Consider the following 20,142-nt stretch of genomic DNA (forward strand, 5'->3'; position numbering starts at 1 on the left):
GGAATGCCATGAACAAGTAATTTTGAAGCACATGTTGGAGGAGTGTTTCCTGCTTCAGTTTTTAGAAAAAACTGAGATGAATTGGGACTAGAGAGTATTCTGAGCAAATAGAAATGAAATGCTTGACAGTGTTTTGTGAATGATAAAAGAATTTCATTAACAGGCAGCTGGTCTAACAGGATCTGGTTGCCTGATCAAGACTGTGGGAACCACTGAATTGTTGAATTGTCCTTCTGGAATTAATTTGTGTCAACCAGATAAGAAAGTGTGCTGGAAATTTGTTTTTTTTTCTTCTTATTTTCTTTATAAAAAAAAAAAAAGTCAAATTAAGTGAAGTCAACTTTATTCATGAAGTGTGACTGTTGGTGTTTGTTATTACACACACGTTAAACAGCAAATATAGTGGCACACTTAAGAAATATTGTTAAAAGCTACTGTAAGTCAGATAAATAAGGTGAACACAATGATTTTTCTTTCTTTCTGTTATCAAACTACAATAATGATAATAATAAATAAAATAATAAAACAAAATAAATAATAAAATAATGTAACTAAACAAAATATTATTCAAAGACTTTGACTCACTTTGAGTTAAAGAGAATACAATACAAACATTATAAATATGTCCAAATGGGATTTTGTGATTTATCCATATATAATTGTCTACGTTAAGGGCCACACTCCAAGGGAGGACTTAAATGTCTTTGTGTCAGCATCATTGTGTGGTGTCTAAGCGAAAAACAATGCCAAACCCCCACTGCAGCTTGAAATTTGGAAACGTGGCTGCACTGTACATTAAGAGCTGTGGTTAAGAAAAGCAGTGCAGTGCAATTGATCTAAGCTGTGTGCAAAGGGAGGGCTTTGGGGAAATCAAAATCTTCATTAAAGTTTCATATTGTATTTCTGTACACTTGCAGTTTCAGCTTGTGTCTCTATTTACTTAAGGGCCCAAACTGAGCAAAGTTAGACTCACCTTGGGAGCTCGGATAAAAACACATCAACATGTGAGAAAAAATGTTTAAAATATTATCGCTGTAAGATCATTTTGAACATGTAAGGCCAGCAGGGACATTTTTTCTGTGTTCCAGAGGGATAAGTTTGTTCAATATTAGTTGTGTTTTCTTTTATCCACAGATTACCTGAAGTCATTGTGAAAAACTGTTCAGTATTTCAATATAAAGCCAAAACATGCCATAATACATGTGCACACTAGGCAGAATCCTCTTGGCTGTTATATTTCAGTGTTTGTGATTGAATATACAATATTTGAACCTCTGAGCAACTGAATGGTGTTTGTCCATTTATAGTTATGTGGTGTTCTTGAGAATCTACCTGTCTATATCTGTCTGTGTCAATCTGTCACTTCCACTTTCTCCACATTCAGCCACAGTGTCACGAAACAGACAGAATGACAGCAGATAGTCACACTCACTCACTCTCTGACACACATACATACACTACCGTGGCATTAGTCAACCAGGTCTCCCCCTGTGCTGCAAATGAACTGTGAAAATCATACAGAAATCCTGTGCCAGTCAGGGACAAACACACATGTATGCATGTACATATTCACACATTCAATTGTTCAAAGGTGCATGCACTCATACTTGCTCTTTTGCCAGATCTCTTTCACACACACATGCACACAAGACAGAGCCAAGACAAGGAAGGCAGATATCTTTGATAGCTGCCCAGGTTTGAAGTCCTGTTGCTGGCAAAGCTTTTTAGAGAGACTGGTGGTACCTCACTGTCTTGTTCCCTGCTGGGCTTTTGTCCCAATCTGTGGGTTGTCGTTTTATAGATGAGGGTGTCCACGGGGAGATGAAAGGAGTGGAAACAGGTGAGCACTTCACAGAGTGCGGATTTGAAACACTGAGAAAATCTCAACTAACAGATCTAGAGGAATACACAAGTACATATTTTTACTTCTACTTTTAGTTTTTTATATTGCTGAATTATTAATCTGACACAAAGAATGACTGCTGCGCACATTCTGTTAATAAACATACAGTACTGCTGAATCACAACGCTGCATTGTGCCACCATGGTAACAGAACACTGTCTTCATCCTTTAAAATAGCAGATTTCAAAGCAAGTATGTGCAAACCAATCACATCAAATACAGTTAGAATACTTCAATAGAAAATAAAAATGAAAAGTTAAAGATATTCAGCAATTCCTTGATTATTCTTATTTTTTTGACACTAATGTGAACATATTTTGATCAAACATCTGTGGTGCTCACATGACAGTTTCAGTGTTATACCCTTTCTGACTCATGCTTCTTTTCCTTGACATTTAGGCAACATTTCTGCACACTGTACTGAGCTTTAAACCATGCAAGGTTATCACATACTGAGACTAGGTAAATCTGCCCATGACTATGAGACTCACTTTTTATTCGAAAAAAAAAAAAAAAATCTGTAGTTTCATGCCGTGGCTCGTGTGTTTGAAGCCACAAAATCACTTTAACAAGTTCAAGTTGCTTCTGTGTGTTTATGTGCCAGTCTGTCCCAGAGCTCTAACCTTCAAACCACTGAAGTGCTCTGATGCTCTGATGCTATGCTGAGGCTACACACACTTTGATGTGGGTCCAGATGTGTGTGTGTGTGCGTGTGTGTGTGTGCGTGTGCACATGTGCCTGTGTGTGTGTGTGATACAACCCTTGTGTGACAGTTGTGCCCTTTTCAACAGCACACTCAAAAATCAAACATCTTTTTCCTCACATTGTTTCTCTTAAATGTCTCAAACCAAAAATACAATAAATTCAAATACTTCCCTCCTTTCCCCCAACACATGGGCCCTTCTATACTCACATCTAAAGGTGTCAAGGAACGCAGTAGCTACACTGCCATCTCACATCCTTTCTGCAGCCTGCACCAAGCCTTCTTGATAAGTATACAGCAGGTGAAATGGTTGACACAGGAGAAAAGAAGTGAAGGAGAAGAGCAGAGAAGAGAAAAGAGGAGGCAAGGAGAGAGGTAAAAAAAAATAAAGGCAGGAAGCGGCAGGAAAAGACTACCCTGGTGTTGGCTGAAATTGTTTCCATGATGTTTGAAGTCCGCAACATTCCAATTAGGCTGCAAAGAATCAGGATTACACACACACAGACAATTCGGCCCTGTAAGAGATAGAGGCAAGGAGCGAGGAGGAGGGGATCGAGAGGGAGGGATGGTGATGAGGAGTGAAAATGGCAGTGAGTTTTGGGAGAGATGGCAGAAACCAGGGAAGAGCAGCCTCCATGCTTGTGACAGCAGCTGAAATCCTATCCACTGGAGGAAAGGGAGATGACACTCCCATGAAGGAAATGCACAGGGAAACTAGGCAAGTGAGGGAAAGAGATAAAAACGACAGAAAAAAAAAATATATATATATATATAAATACTCTGTGTGCAAGAGTCACAGCTAGAAAGGGAAATGGCAGAAACACACAGACTGTTTGGACATTTGTGCTTGTTAGAAGCTATGATCAATAGGCAACTGTTTGGACGGTTTTGGTCACTGTGGGTTGGCAATTCAGCCAACAAACAGCACTTGTTTGCCCTTATTTACAGTTGTGCCCCAGTTATCAATTCCCATCCCTGCCACACATATTACTGCCAATGTTTTGCACAAAAAGGGTGAAAGCATCAACGACAGAAAACTAAAGGTTATTTTAACTACACATACTCTGAACAATGTGTGCCTTTTATTACAGCTGCTTCATAGTTTTCTTTGTGTTCCTTTTTGCGTGTTGCACAATATACAAGAATTCATGTTTTATTTTTTTCATTCGCTCCTTTTCAGACCTCGACACACCAGTGTTGACAGTGCACCAGACCATCAGCGATGTGCGTGGCAGTTACTACCAGGAGAAGACGGTGTTCCTGCGCTGCACTGTCAACTCCAACCCTCCTGCACGATTCATCTGGAAACGTGGGAACATGCTCATCGAACAGAGCAAGGACAACGGAGTGGACATCTACGAGCCGCTTTACACTCAGGTACACATTGGACACGTACACATAGGACACGTACACATCGTGCACACACGCACACGTGCTGCCACGTGTGCAGTCGCTTCCTGCTTTTAGCTCCTCTCTTCAAGAAGTGCCTCACAAAGTCTCTCTCTGCTGAATTGTATCCTCCTTTATAAGGCTTCACAGATTTTACTCAAAATATTGCACTCTGAGCTCTCTTGTTTTTTTTTTTAGTTTTTATTCTAATTTTGTCACTATTTCCTACCTACACTTCAGGGTCATAATTGAATTCAACAATTAATGAGCGTATATGCAGACACCTACAGTAGGTAACTATTTGTTTGATATCTGGATTGTTATTTATTGCAGAGTCACATGATTCTGTCAACAGTGACAAAGTCAAACAAGCTTTCAATCAGGTAGAAACTAGCTAGTCAGTCAGTCAGCCAATCAGTCAGTCAGTCAGTTAGTTACCCAGTCAGTTACAGTAAACAAATAACCAACAGTACCCCAGCCTGATCTCCCAGTCTGAGCACACAAACACAATTGCTCCCTTTTTTCTCCACTTATCAAAGCATCAGTCAGCCACAAAGCAGATTCCCTAGAGTTCAATTATCCAGGCAACAGAGCTCTTCCCAAGACTGCCTATAAGACTGTTAGCCCAGCACCTACTGTAGCAGACAGTTATACAGTATCAAACAAATTCCTATTCCTGATCTGAAAAATCATCAGTGGTGTTGAAAGAGAGTGCTTCTGTGCGTCTGAGACATCGTGTGTATCTACACTAGAAGCACAGAGAAAGCTGTTGAGATAGTAAGAGATGTGTGGGTTTTATGAATTGGCAGGGAGAGGATATGTGGATTTAGTCTTTATTATAGCAATGGCGTTCAGATCAGTTTCATTTTCCTGATGGTCTCGTGCGAAATCCATTTGAAATTCAACATTCATTTTACTTCACATGCAGATCTGAAATGCTTCAGTAGATAATCAGGACATATCAGACATTCAAGCACATGCACGTGTGTGTGTGTGTGTGTGTGTGTGTGTGTATGTGCGTGTGCCTGTATGTGTGTTTATCTCAGTGTGTCTTTGACTCTGTTTATTGTACTGCAGCTCATCAAAGATTGAAGTGACTTTCATGCAAGATTACAACCCAGTTTAGAAAAGAGTAACATAAAAAGCTTTGAGCATTCTCATTCATATAATGTCACATGCTATGCAATAGGAATGTGGTGACATCAGGTTTATGTTTATTAAAAAAAAAAAAACAAAAAAAAACAAATAAAACACAAAATAGTGTTTTATATGTATAATAATGGTAAAATACTACTTCAACATGTCATTGTGTGTGTTTTGTCCCATCTAGGGTGAGACCAAGGTGCTGAAGCTGAAAAACCTAAGACCCAAGGACTTTGCTGATTACACCTGCCAGGTGTCTGTCCGCAATGTGTGTAACATTGAAGATAAGTCGGTCACCTTCAGACTCACAAATGCCACCAGTAAGTTGTTTTTTGTGATTGCGTTTTGAAAGGACCAGCACACAGAAATGCTTGTGTGTGCACAGACACACACACGCCTTCACAAAGCCAACATCTTTCCCTCCGCTATCAATTCCTTGCAATGACTTTTTTGTGTTCTCTTCCTTTGATTCTCTCATCTCATCTGACTTTTCTCTGTATGCTTGCTATGTCTTGGTGTCAGGAATGTCTTGCAGTCTGTTTCTTTTTCTCACTGTTAAAATGTCTCCCATCTTTATTTGTGCGGGAAATAGTAGTCCCCTTTCACCGTCTCCTTTTCTCACTCTTTCTCTCCCTCAGTCTTTTTGTTCCTTTCCTTGTTCTTTTCCCATGTGTTTTTCCTCTGCCCTTTGACTTTCCACTCAAATTTGCTCCTGCTCTCTCTCGTCTTGCCTGCCTCCCAGCGTGCCGTATTGTCTATCTGTCTTGTTTTTCTGTTGCTGAGAGCTCATCTCAGGGCTGTCAGCTGTAATTCAGTTGTCACACTCCTTGTTATCTCCAATTCACTCTCCACCTCTCTGTCCATCTCCACACCACCGCCCGGCAACTCTTTTACTTACGACAACATTGTCGTTGTTGACAACCCTGTCAGGTTTGTTACTGTCAGACTGATACACCACAAGGGAAAGCCCAGATGCTTCGCAGTATTTTTGGATTCTTTTTAAAGTGTGTTTCTTTTCTCTCTTTCTCTGCCTCTTCTTGCCTAATTTTCTAAATGCCAGTTCTTTCTTTTAAAGAATCATTGTCAGTTATAGTTAATTCGTTTCAGTTGCGGTAATTTGGATGGCTCTTGTTGTCAAATTTAATGAAACGTGCTTCCTATAATGGTACAGCATGACCTGAATGAGAGTACTGCATTTGTTTTCTATATGCTCAAGAGCCGCTTGAGGACTGTTCAGGGCTTCTTGTCTTAATCCTGTCAGTCTCATGGTCAGTAGGTCTGTATAAATATGCACTGAAAATGTGTAAACAGTGAGGTTGTAATGATTGCTTTAGCTGAATAGAGGCTACAGGTCAGAGAAGCAGCCTTGTGACCAAACATAGCTGTTTTTAAAAAATATATATCTCACAACTGGTTTTGGAAGTAAATGATTAATGTTACCTTGACACTGATGTGCTCTTGAACAAGGCAGTAAACTCCACCTGTTAAAGACGGTTGATGTTCTGTGCAGTTCAGGACCCATAACTCTGTGACTGTGATGCAGAAAAAGAAAGCAACAAGATAGCAACTACAGCAAAGAGTCTGATCAATACTTATATCTAGCAGTGTCATTTAAGTTTGAATTCTCAGTAGTTCAGTCAGCCAACTGACGTGATGTAGATTATAATTTAAACAGCAGGTCTTTTTTTGTTGAGGTTTCTATATCATGCTGTAGCTTCACATTAGAGTTCCATGTGTATTTAAATCTGAAAATTCAATTTTTGGTTGAAGTACGCAGGTAAGTAAGTTTTAGTGTCCTTCTTAAAACTTTTCCTTGACATAAGTTTCTGCATGATGACGTTGTTACATATAAACTCACTTACTGTTGCTGCTGCTCAGTGTTTAAAAAAATGAACTCCTCCCGTCAGTAAACGGCTCCGGATCAGAGCAGAATCCGGTGTGACTCGCGGGTGTTTTTTGTCCCGAAGCTCCGGCTCTGCTCCCGGCTCTCTCCTCCAGAGCTCCCGGCACTCAGCAGCTGTCTGGTGCATTTATAAACATCTCACACACTCAGACTCAGCACTGTGACATCGCTCTTAGTATATCTGGACAAATTTCGTGCTCTAACATACAGTGAGCGAGTATGTTAGGAAGACACTGTCAGCAAACTGCGTGTGTGTGTGTTTTGGACAACCCAGAAAAACAACACAGATGGAGTCATCCTTAAAATGTATAGAATATGTACAGTATTAGTGTAGGGTGCCTAGGCTTTGACCTTGTCACGTCCCACAAAGAAACACTGATCTCACCCAACAGGGAGTAAGGAGTGACAATACTAACCTGCCCCCTAGGGGAAGACAGACTGAGAGTCTACAGGTGGATGCTGGGGTGGAGGTGGGGCTTTTGAAATGCTATATGAATAGCAGCAGCAGCAAATGGCAGCAAGCAAGCATGTCAACAATGTGGCAGCAGGTATGCAGCAAAGTGTGAGCAGAGCACTGACAGCTTATATACGCCGCCATGATTATAAGGGTGCGTTGGATATGCGATACAGCGAGGGGAATATGGCATGTGAGTGGAGCAATGACAGTAAAAAAATAAAGGAAAATCTCAAACGATGCAATATCTTGTTAACTGCATCAGTTTTATGTTTTTATAATCATAATGTTGCCTCAGTGTGACATCCCAGTCACACATTAAAGACTAAAGAGACCTTTTTTGCTACAAGTGCTCAAGATTTTTGATTTTATTGATTTTTGATTTCAGACTTTGTACTGAAGGAGAGGTTATCAATAGAGCAATACGACCTCTTTCAGATAAGAGATAAAGTTTCCCAATAGTCCTCTAAAGTAAGCTGAAGGTAGGGAAGATAAAAGAAAAACTCAGAGAACAAACTCTGTGATGAAGTGCGGAGAGGAAATAGAGTTAGGCATCGCTGTGAAAGAAGAAAGAGGTGGTCACAGACAGACAGCAGGAAATGAAAGACTGAGAATGAATCAGACAGAAAATGAGAGACAAGGCTTGCAGAAATGTTATGGAAAACAGAGTGACACAAATGAATCAGGCTCAGGTGAATGTACTGTAGCCCAAATTAGAGCTATGAGCACATAGGACCAGAGATGATAAATGATGGGTTATGATTAAAGAGAAATGCTTTTAATTGCGTGTGACAAAAAAAGAACTTTAAAACAAGAAAGGAGGCTAAAACATCTTTGAGCTTTAAAACCTAATGCAGAATAAGGGTGACCAACTTTGTCATGGTTCTGTCATTTTCTTTGTCAATATATAGTATATATTATTAATAATACTCAAAGATGTAAAGCTTCCAGCAGTGATATCCCACCTGCAAGTCAGCATTAGTTGTAACTTATCTTACGTGTTGTTCAAAATCAACAGAAAACAAACTGGACTTAATGCTCCTGTTGTATGTAATAGGTGGTCTTCACTCTCATCCCCTCTGTCTTTCTCTCCTCTTCTCTTGGACTCCTGTGGCTGAGATCAATTGTATCCCCCTGGCTCAATCAACACACATTCACACATGCACACACAGACACAGATACACAACAACCACAACAATAAGTGTCCGTCTGGTGCTGGCATAAGGGTTCAGACACTTGCCAAAACAGCCAATCTGTCTGGACCTCACAGCCTCACAGAGTGACAGAAAACACACTGCTTAATGTGTGTGTGTGTGTGTGTGTGTGTGTGTGTGTACTTCTGTCTCAACTGCCTAACCTGCTCCCCTGAGCTCTGCTACCTGATGGGATAAACACACAGCCAATTGAGTAAATGATGGAGTTAGTCACATTTAGGAGGGAGTCACAATGCCATGTAATGTGTACTATGTGTAATATGTATTGTTTTTTTATAGTCTTGCTCCATTGCAAGTTACTAACTGCATTAACATGTTTCTTTGAACTATACATCCATTTCACTACACTCACATTTTTCCACTATAATGCAGCGTCGGTAATAATACAGTAAAGACACCTTCCAAAAACTTTAGACACTCTTACCAAAATCTAAAACAGCTACACACTGACCACAACCTAACACACACTTGCTGTCATGGTATACTGCCATGAAACCACATACACACCTCCAGTCCAATTTTTGTCAAAAAAAACTTGTAACCCGGTAATTTTTTGGTGGATACACACTCACAGTCAGCAGCATTTGTGTTTTGAAACTTAAAAATACAAATGCATGTAGAATAGAATAAGGTGACAAACAAGAACAAATTGAAGGAAAAAACAGAAATACTCTACCACTCTCTCCTCTTTGTAGACCTTCCATAGTTTCCCTATTGCATGCCTAAACCTGCAGCTGGTTTTTAAAACTTTTTCTTGCTAACATTCATCTGTAAATGCAGATAAAGGATTCAAAAAACTTAAATTTTATTCTTAATGTGATGATGTATTCAAGGTTAGCTAGTTTGTTAGTGGTGACCCTGAACACATTTCAGCCACATCACACTCTGAGACAATATACAGAGATAAAGAGACAAAGAGGGAATAACGTGATACAGGGTCATAAAATAAATAACAACACTTTTCAGACAGGTGCAAACATAATGATGTTATCTCAGAAAATCACATGTCTAGACTCAGACCCCAAAAAAAGAAAAAAAAAAACACTGAAATGATGAGAGTGACAGACAGGGAAATGCTGAAAAACAGTAAATTACAAAAGAGATAGAGAACAAAGAAAATTAAAAAAAAAGATACATAGATGGCAAAGAGAGAGAGAGAGAGAAATAAATAGAGGGACATAGAGACAGAGATAGAGAGATTGTAAAAGAGGAAAACAAACAGTGAGTTGTTGCTTTGTATTTATCCTCTATAATATTTATCTAACGAGCGTATTTTGTTATTCCCCACTGAGCTCCCTTTTGTCCTTGTGGCGTCAGTCACTGCTTAGATTAGATTCATCCAACTAGGTCATGCCATCACCACTGATTCACCGCACTGGGACAAGGGGATTGATTGATTTTTATATCATAATCCCAGCCTGGGATTTGAGTACGGGGCTTGTGCCCTCCACTTACTGACGACAGCGGCCAAATCCTCTTCCCCTGCCTTTCATAAAAAGAACATGGGGGCAGTGCTCCTGGGGCTTGTCACGTTATTTAAAGTGGTGAAGTACAGTGAGTAATGGAAAAAGACCAGGATGTGTAGAGGGATGGAACAAAACATTAGATTGAATTACAATGACTTCCACTATAACTGAAATTTGACTTTTGGATTTTCCCACACTTTACTTTATTAATAATATTATATTATATTAATTATTAAATTCCAGAGAATGCAGTTGCAGTGCAGTGACATAAATCTCCGAAAATAAAAAATAAAAATGTCAATAATTAACCAGTGATGTGCCTCACAAGAGATGAATTCCTGCAGGCTGTCAACACTGAGTATATTAGATGACAATTTTTCATTTTACTAAAAGATTAAAATTCAGGGCAATCATTTCTTTCACTAAGTTTATTTGAAGCTAAAATGTGTACAATAAGGTACATCGTTAATCTGGCCCAAAATCTTTCTAGCAGTAGTCTCCTGCAAATGACTAATATTAAACTAAAATCACAAAATAGCCAGGTGTCTGAACAATACATTTGTATGCATAATCACTATACTACTGAATGTGTTTGCTGAAGATTTTTAAAAAAAGGAAGATATGCACAACTGGCTTTTCATAACTACCGCATTGCAAGCAGTTGTTGGATTAGTGAAACGATTTAAAGGTAATATTCATCAGAGAAAGCCAGACAGTTTCTAAGTGCTTGTACTTGTTCATTGTGGTGCACAGAGTGTCAAACTAAGTGATACTTTGGAAATGCAAAGACTTTTTTCTGCTGTTATCATAAATGAAACAAAAAGAAAACGAAAACTAATCAATGCTACAAAAAATGTCCATTCCTGAATAATATAGATAACAGGTATGCTGCATAAAATACACATAAACAAACACACACTCACGCATGCACAGTGATTTACAGCTGCTGACAAAATTCGAGCAGACCGAGTAAGCCAGTAAATCTGAACGATGGGAGAGTTGATTCAGTCCTTTATTGATTACTGTAACTCTTACTGCAGGACACTTGTACAAGTGTGTAATATACTGTATATGATTAGATCAATAGGTGGCAAATCCTATTGCGTATGAATTCCCCCTTGAAAAGTTGAGGATCAATGGGCAATCTACAATAATCCTTAGTACTGTAAAACATCTGTGGTAGGACATTGTATGGCATCTGTGCAGTCAGTTTTATGTAAGGTTATAATCCTTGTATGAAAGTGGTTCTGTGAAAGAGAGATAATCTGAAAGAGTGAAAAGAGAGCGACAGAGAAATAGGCCCATACCTTCTAGCTGTAAAGCTTTGAAACTGCCAACTGTTTATCCATCACAAAACTTTGCTGAATTTATTTCTATACACAATTACAAGTAGTTATTTAACCAAGAGAATGTATGTGTTTTGGCTGTACGGTTATAGGTTAAAGGCCTCACACAGGAATTACTACACTGTTCATTTCCTGAATTTCTCAGGCATTTCTTCAGCAGTCCGTATATCCCCTCCCTGATCCCCTGACTGGACTGGATTTCAGCCACACCACTGGCAAGAATCAATTTGCTTGTAAGGCTGCTTTGATCATTTTTTGTGAAGTCATTGGAAGGAGCTGTAAGAATCTCAGAATTTCAGTTCTGTGCCCTCTGGGTTTGACCTTTCCTGTCTTAAAATATATTGCAATAATTATCCAAGGACATTTGAGTGAGCATGCAGCTTCTTTTCATCAGTGCTCTGATTCACAGAATTACACACGTTTACAACAGTTGTTTCACTGGACCACATTTTCCAAACACGTTTTTGGATTTACTGAAAATTGGCAACATTCAGGTCACAACCTGCATCTTTAAAATCTGAATGAAGTCCTGTTTTAGCTTCAGATTAACTATGTGAACCTGTTCAAACTCACAACTAACATTGTATTTAGCTATCAAAACTATTGTATTTGTGTACCTGGACACTAAAAAGAAAATTCTAAATCAAGCAGTAGTTGCTTTCACCCTGTTGTAGTAAGTTTTTAGCGACAATACTGCAATTGCTTGTCCTTTTAAATTAAAGTGGGTGATATGCACATAAACTACTATTCATTGGGCGCTCTGTTGGCCTAACAGCTGAAATACACCAGGCATGGATGTGATGCATCACTTAGGCGAGGTTTTTTACCTTCTACACAAGCTCTGTCTTTGTAGCGTGTCGTTACATGCCAGCCATTGAGTTTTGAGTAATGGTTAAGGCGCATACCATAAAACTGAAACATCCACGGTCCGATTCCCGGCCGGGGGACCCTTGTTGCATATGACAGTCCTCTCTCTTCCCCTGTTTCCTGTCTTTCAACACTGATTCTCAAATAAAGGCAAAATGCCAAAAATCTTGGCAAATCTTAAAAAAACAACAACTAATATTCATATAAACAAGTCCTCCAAATTAAATGACAAAATACGCTGCTAGTTCATGCACTCCAGAATGACAGATAGGAGCGTTTTTTTACACCCCTACAGGCAGGACAACATCATTTGTCCGTGCCTTCCAAAACCGTTACAGATCACTGTTGAAAAATGATGAATAGAAAAGTACATGTTTTGGCTTTTATTTCAGGGTGAAATTAACATCAGATTGGTGTCTTTAATTGTCTATATTCTCAGGCCAGTTGAACATAAACTACATATTGTTGCTAAATGAACACATAGCATAGTCATGGCCAGAGTATTGGGCTGGGCCCAGTGCAGTGCCCTTGAAATACTTTGGGGTTCATCTCCTCGTCTTACTTCAGGGTATTATGTCTGTGCTGTGGCCACTATAAAAGTAATCCCACCAAGCCTCCATTTTCCGAATTACACCTGGAACATTTCCTCCTGTTGGCACAGAGGATCAAACCATTGAACAGCAACTTTCTGGTTTTTAGTCGGCCTCCTGACCTCTAGGCCAACCTGCCATCCCTTCAGGTTTTTTTGACTGACATTGTATTGGTGACAACTACTATTGGCACAAAACACAAACTAGCCTACAGCACAGATCATTATGCTGTTGCTGCCTCATACATCTCCATCTACACTATATTTGTAGGTGATTACCCCTAATAACCCCTCTGCCCTTACCTCAAGGATGAATTAAGTCTGACACAGATAACACAGCATAATAGTGAGAGAGGAAGCCACAGAGAGAAAATTCAGTGAAGAAAAAAAAATGCAGAAAGAGGGTATAATGAGAACCAGGTATAGTGACAGAGACAGGAGAAGGGAAAAAGACAGACATTAAAGATACAGCGGTAACAAACTGACAGAGAGAAAAAGGAGTGAGAGAGTGAAAAAAGTATAAGCGTGGAAGAGGGAGGCATTTGTTACCTGGTTGTAAACCGCTGTGCTGCACATAAATCCCATTACTTTAGGAAGAGCGCTGGCTGATCCCACCGTTACCATCACCCACGCATCCCCAGGAAATTGAAGCTATAATTCTCAAATCCTCAGTTCCTCCACCCCTTGCTTCATTTTTTGTGTTCCCTCTTTTTTTCCCCCTAGACTTTCTCTTCACCGTAATTTAAACCTTTCTTGTTCTTGGAATTACATATTTGTTTGTTTAGTCGTTTATTTATTAAATTATTATTTGTTGGGCAAATTAGTGCTACAGCCATTCAACAGCATGCAGAAATTTATAAAATAGAATATAAAGCATGTGGTGAGCGTTCACGTGACGGAGTGTGTAATGGAGACAAAACTAGGAGGATAATTGGATCCGAGAGTCTATGCACTTGACCTTGTGAAGAAAGACATTTTTAAGGAAACCATTCCCACAGGTGCTTCTTTTTAGTGTGCTTCCTCTTATGTGACATGGGATTTGATTGGGCAGCTTGAGAGTGTGAGACAGAGTCATGGGACACCTGAAAGTCAGTGTCCCTCGCCAGAAGTGATAAATGTCTTCTTCATCCTCTTATTCTTCTTCAAACTGAATGTAACAAGCCAAAGGTGTTTGGTACCCTCTATTTGCAGGAAGGAGGCAAAATAGGATTTCAGATTGAGAGCATAAATTAAGTAATTTGTGTGCACAAATTATGAAATAGAGAGTCTGAATTATTAAATTGAGCCCACAAAATAATTTATTTTTTTCTCCATGACACCAGATAATACAGTTTCCATTGTGAAAAATATCTTTCACAATGTACTGACTTTATTCTTGTATGGTCATGGGGGGGATTGATTACTTTAGCATACAGATTAGGCAGAGAGCAGGGGGAGACCTTTAACAGGTCCATCACAAGGCTAAAACAAATAGACACATACTAACATCAACCTATAGTCAATCTCCAATCTACCTGACTTGCATGGCTTTCAAATATAATAATCACTCCACATGAGCAGCATGTAGACTCTTTTTGATTTATCAGGTCTGAAAACGAACAATATAATAAGTTAAGACAACATCCAGTCCTGTGCCACAATTTATCCCCAATTACCTCCATACTTTATTTAATTGTAACTATATTTAACAAACAGACAAATTACCAAGCAAAACAGTTTCCATGGAGGCTAGTTTAATACTTAGAAAGCTCTTCAGGCCCACAGGGGTTTAGTCTCCCAGTGTTGTGATTTGATACAATGGGAGTGGACAGTGCTATTTATGTGCTGATTGCAGTTGTTACACCAGTGAAATTTCTTGTCAGCTTGAGAACCATCACCAGTGAAGTTAGCTAAAGAGATATCCCATTAGTGTGTGTGTTTTTGCATGCACATTTTTGTCACCCATTTAAGAGAGTACGAGCATGTCTGCGTGTGTGCACGGCTTTGTGCGCGTTCTTGTATTAGTGGAAACATGCATCTGTAAACTAGTTTGCTGAGCCTCTGTGCACCTCTTTCATTACGGCGATTGCAATCTGTTAAAAAAGAGATTAGATGAGAGGATGTACTGCGTAAAGTCTATTAGAGGAATGAATTGCTTCCTGTACTCTGTGGAGTCAGCCTCTCACTGAGGATTAACTCTCTCTCAGGTTGATAAAAGCCTGGATTCTCCTCCTCCTTGTCCTCTAGAGCCCATTTAAAGGACCCAGTTGGGAGTATACTCCTTCAAAATGCTGAAAAATAACCATTGAAACCTTAAAATGCATCCTCAGAACGTTCAACAGCTCAATATGTTTCAAGGTAAACATTTTTTTTGTTTGTAAAAATGAAAATAAAACTTTGTAATAAAGGTACAAATACATGCTTTAATAAGACATAACTAATGCATGACACAAAAAGATCTTTTAAAATATTGTATTAATCCTAGGTAGGTTCACTGAGCACAAATTGTTCACCATGTTTTTCAGTAACACATAGTCACACGTGGAAGCTGCCCAGTACTGTACATCTACAGTCTGATCTGTTGGCCACTAAGCAACTTTAGTGTGAGGATTAAATGTCTTGAGTTTTCACACCACAGAAAAACCACCCAGCCAAATCTGACTGATTAAAAAAATCACCCAGTATATAAATTAGGTCTCAAAATCATGGAAAAACAAGCTGTATTCTGAGCCCTGAAATGCACTGAAGGCATTGAAACTGTGCCCCCAATTGAACATTGTCTGAACCTCTGAACTCCCTTGAAAAAATATACAATTAAAAATAGGCCTTGTTTGTAGGTGTAAGATAAGCAACATGGATGATATTTCAAAAGCAAAGTAAGTAGGAGCCACTGTTTAATTCAGCACCTATTCTGTATGTAAATGTGCGTGTGTGTCAATGTTGCTCGCTTCTTTGAAAAGCGCTAGCGAGGGGCTGGGTGTAACGTTAGCAGCCACAGGAGTACGTCTGTAGTGATGGTGAAGGCACCGGAGTAGCATCTGCAACACAGCCCGAGACAGCAAGGGTGAGACTGGACAGAGAGGCAGAGCCACACTAGCAGCGGGACATGATGGATATATTCTCTCAATGGACCAGAGCTTTAACACCGACCCTACCCATCAATGGATGATTCCTCTAGGTTTTAAATAACTCCTTGAGCACTACTGTAGACCAAAAAAGGCCTCATTCACCATTAACAGCTAATACTATGAGATGAGTGTCTATCAGCCCGGCTCTGGCAGCCAAGAGAGAGCATAAGCAATTAAGAGAAGAGAGGAGCGCTAACAGCTAAGCTAAGGCTAACTCCTCATCGGCTATCTCTACCCAGCATTTTCCTCGCCAATGTACAGTCTCTGGTGAACTGCAACTGTGGATCATCACCCATAAAAGAAGTATGGTTTAACAGTGGTATCCTGATAGCGCCATTGAGCTACCAGCCTGCTACATCCTCAGGGCACAGCTAAAGACAACAGCTCATGACTCCAGTAATACCAGCGGGGCGTAGGGGATTTTATGTTAACAAAGCTTGGTGCACGGACAATGCCATTATTTAGAGGCACTGCTCTGTTAACCTATCTCATAGTTAAGTGTAGACCTTTCTATCTGCCCAGAGAGTTTACATCTACTGGTGTGACTGCAGCATACATCAGGATGCTAATGCTAAGCTCACAATGAAAGTATTGCATGCTGCCACTAGCAAACAACAGACTAAACACCCAGCCGATGCAAAGGTGCTCTAGTTCTTATATAGTGTTGGGGGGTGGGAGTCGGGGTCATGCTAGTCACCCCTCTGCGTCATGGTGCAGCAAATCCTGAAAACAGAATTGGTCAGTAGTTTAACAGTCTAAGTCAACAATTCAGTACTGCACAGTCTTTTCATGTTTTCAGCAATTACTTTCTAATGTGTATAATATGTTTCAGAAGAAATCTCTGATTTTCCTGTACACAGACTTTTAACACTTTTTGGACGTTTATTCAGCCTGATCACAATTGACATTTTACAGCTAATATGAAAACAACTAAATGTATAATACATTCATAACATTCATAAATCAACACTCAAAAAGTATCGCATTGAATAAAAGTGACATAATTATCTATGAAACAAAACTGACAACTTGAATTAACACTGTCACAGGCCCACTTTGAATTTTCCACTTCAAGAGTCAGTGTACAATATTATCAAGACGCCTTTATTTTCCTAGGCACCATATCAGAAGAATTGCTAATGGTAGAAGGAGGTAACTGGTCCAGATGACAGACGGCACATGTTGCTGCCGATAATTCTTAACTGAGGTTACTGTAGGTTCACCTTGTTTCCGTCTCTGAGGTTGGATTTGTTTATTTTCTTCAAGCATCTAAACCTATTAAACAGTGTATGACTCTTTCATCTTTCTTCATCCATTGAATTGGCAAATAAAAAAAGTGTTTACCCCTGTAGCTCCTTTTTTGCTGTTTATGTGTTTTTTGGTCTGTCTTGTTTAGTTTTTGTGCCAGAAGAGGGATATTTTCTAAATAAGAAGCATATTGTATAATAAATTAATATATGCAATAATTGGGAGAAAATTGTGCAACCAGTTCAGTTGCCAAGATTTATTCTAAAACCAAAAACACCCTGGAAACATTTCCATAACAGAGAAATGTGACACAATACACAATACAGAGTTATCAGTTGCTGCATGATGTCTTACAGTGTTGTTTTAGGAATATAAAAACAAATTTCCCTTGTGTCATGGCAGCTTAATGAAAAAAATACATACATAATTCAAAGAGGCAGGTTGAGTGAGCACATTTCAAACTAAATACAGTTTTCTTCTTTTTTTGCCGCTACAACTTGGCCAAATCGTTACAGGTAGAGTTACGCACACATGCACAAATTCACACCACAGAGCTCTACAGTACAACCACAGATTAGTAACTCATGACTAGTGAACCAGTTCCAGCGGAGAAACTGGGGCCTTGCTGCTGTGCCCCAGGGTGTTTTCACTGTAGTTGATGAGAGTGGAAACCTGTCTGTTTCTCCTCACCAAAAAGAATTTTGCAGCCACTCGAGGGATTGAAACAAGTGACATTTTGGCCACAAGCTCATTTCTCACAATGTCACACTCCTGTCACCTCATTTATGCCCTGTGGCAAGATATGCAAAAACCTTTTGCAAGATGTTGCAGATAGGATTGCCACCTATGTTTTAAAGGATTTTAAATGCTTCAAAAAGTCCTCACATTTACATTGAACTGTAAAATGTAGCTACACATTGGGTTGTCATGATCATTAGGCTATAGGGAAGCCAGGTCTTTGATGAGCAATAAACACAGTGCAATAGGAGACCTTAATGTAGGTTTTTAACCGAACACTTTTATTTGCTAGAACAATTAGGGCCAGAGTAACCATTGGTTGTTCAGTGGTTTCTCTGAATAACTATTGGTCATTGGTTGTTTTGCATAAGCCACAATTCCAAGCGGCTACTTGACTCACAAACCAAGAATATTGCTAGGTTCTGTTGAAAATTCATGTAACTGAGCTCAGCCAGACTTAAACTGGCAAAGTAATCAAGAGTTACGAATGTAAGTAAGGTTCCATGAATTCTGGATGACCACCAGAGGCGGTATGAAATACCTGAAGATGCATCACGTGCATGCGCAAGAGGTTGAGACATAATACCAACAAAGTCACACATGTGACTTGGGTGATGCAAGCAACCTGAAAAAGGGGCCTGGCACCCAGCAGTCATCTCCTTTTATCTTCTCGCCTAAACGCACAGGTCCTGTGTATTGTCATTATCCAGTGTCAGTGCTTCACCACCTATGCCAGTAGCCTCGTAACCTATCGGTTGGTGCTGCGATTCTATCCTCCAGAAGCCACATAGCTGGTGCTCATCCCTGCCGCGAATTTTACCAAAAAGTCCAACCACAAAGCATTGGACTTTTCCAGCTAAGTAGCCAACTCATTTCCCTGGTGGACGTGCATTGCTAACTTACCCGCTTAGCGCCTCCACTCATTGTGGGTAAATTGCTTTCATGTGCTGTATTAGTTTGTGGGTTTCATACTTAACCAACCAGTCTCACTGAGGTGTTTCCACCTGTCACGACAGCTGTGTCGATGGTTGAAGAACTGTAGCAGAGGGTGTTTTGTTTTGCTCCTTGACTACTGACTTAACGCTGTTACAGTAATTACATGCATTTACACCTACCAGGGTGTCAGAGTCTGGATTTGTAACTGAGTGTTTCTTGCTCTACTGCTACATCACTAACCTTACGGCAATATAGATGCTGGTTTAATTGGATTTGTAGCCGAGTGTTTCTCACTCTACTGATACATTGCTAGCCTCACAGTGATAAAGGTGCTGGTTTAATTGGATTTGTAGCCAATTGTTTCTTGCTCTACTGCTACATCGCTAGCCATACGCATGGCCATGACAGATGTCCATCTGGCATCAAACACCTTAGGCAGGCACTGATAGATAATGCTTGCATTAATTGCAGGTACTGGATTGATGACAAAGGGAATAACATAATATACAGACTCTTTAACACTGAACAGACCATATCAGATGAAGATACAAGCTTAGAATGGAATCTGTGCACCATATTTCATTAACAAAATGAAAAATAAAAATGTTTACACAGACAGTTAAGGCTTGTGACAACATCAGCCTAACTGACTGATATATTAGCTGTTGTTTCCTGAGTGATTACTTTTATATTTTTAGATCTTTTGCTTTATGAGTATCCAACTATGAAAATAATCTCAGCATTTCGTTTTCACCTTCCATTCGGTAATTGTGTATATATTACACACTGTATGAGCCTATGAGTCATCATTGTGTGTGTGTACATGCTGGTTTTACTGTCAATGTGGGTGTGTTTCTTTTTTCCCTCCCTCTGAACCTCCTCTTAGATCATTAATATCTTTTTCTCTTTGTGCCCTTTTCCCCTTTGCTGCTTCACCTCTTTCTTTTATTCTCTCCATCCACGTCAGTTTTTGGTACCGTGTGTGTTCTCCCTCGCTCACACTGCTATACACTTTTCTGTATTTTGAAACTGTTGGGGTCCAATCAATCTCTGTCTGGCAACAGTGCTTTTTTCCCATCTGCAGTTGCATTTTGGGTCATCCTGTACTTTTCCTGTTAGGTCAGTCATAGGAAATG

The 20,142-nt window shown here is 39.6% G+C and overlaps 1 protein-coding gene across 2 annotated transcripts in view; it reads left to right on the top strand.

The window, feature by feature from the left end:
- The window catches only part of LOC122976051 (MAM domain-containing glycosylphosphatidylinositol anchor protein 1), a 188,820-nt gene that overhangs the window by 111,214 nt on the left and 57,464 nt on the right, over positions 1-20,142 (top strand). For both annotated transcript variants that reach the window (XM_044344358.1, XM_044344440.1), the window contains exons 5-6: positions 3,787-3,983; positions 5,326-5,458. In XM_044344358.1, the coding sequence (XP_044200293.1) occupies positions 3,787-3,983; positions 5,326-5,458 (330 nt within the window). The remainder of the gene's footprint in view (positions 1-3,786; positions 3,984-5,325; positions 5,459-20,142) is intronic.

Source organism: Thunnus albacares, chromosome 1 (genome assembly GCF_914725855.1).
Source record: "Thunnus albacares chromosome 1, fThuAlb1.1, whole genome shotgun sequence".
Taxonomy (NCBI): domain Eukaryota; kingdom Metazoa; phylum Chordata; class Actinopteri; order Scombriformes; family Scombridae; genus Thunnus; species Thunnus albacares.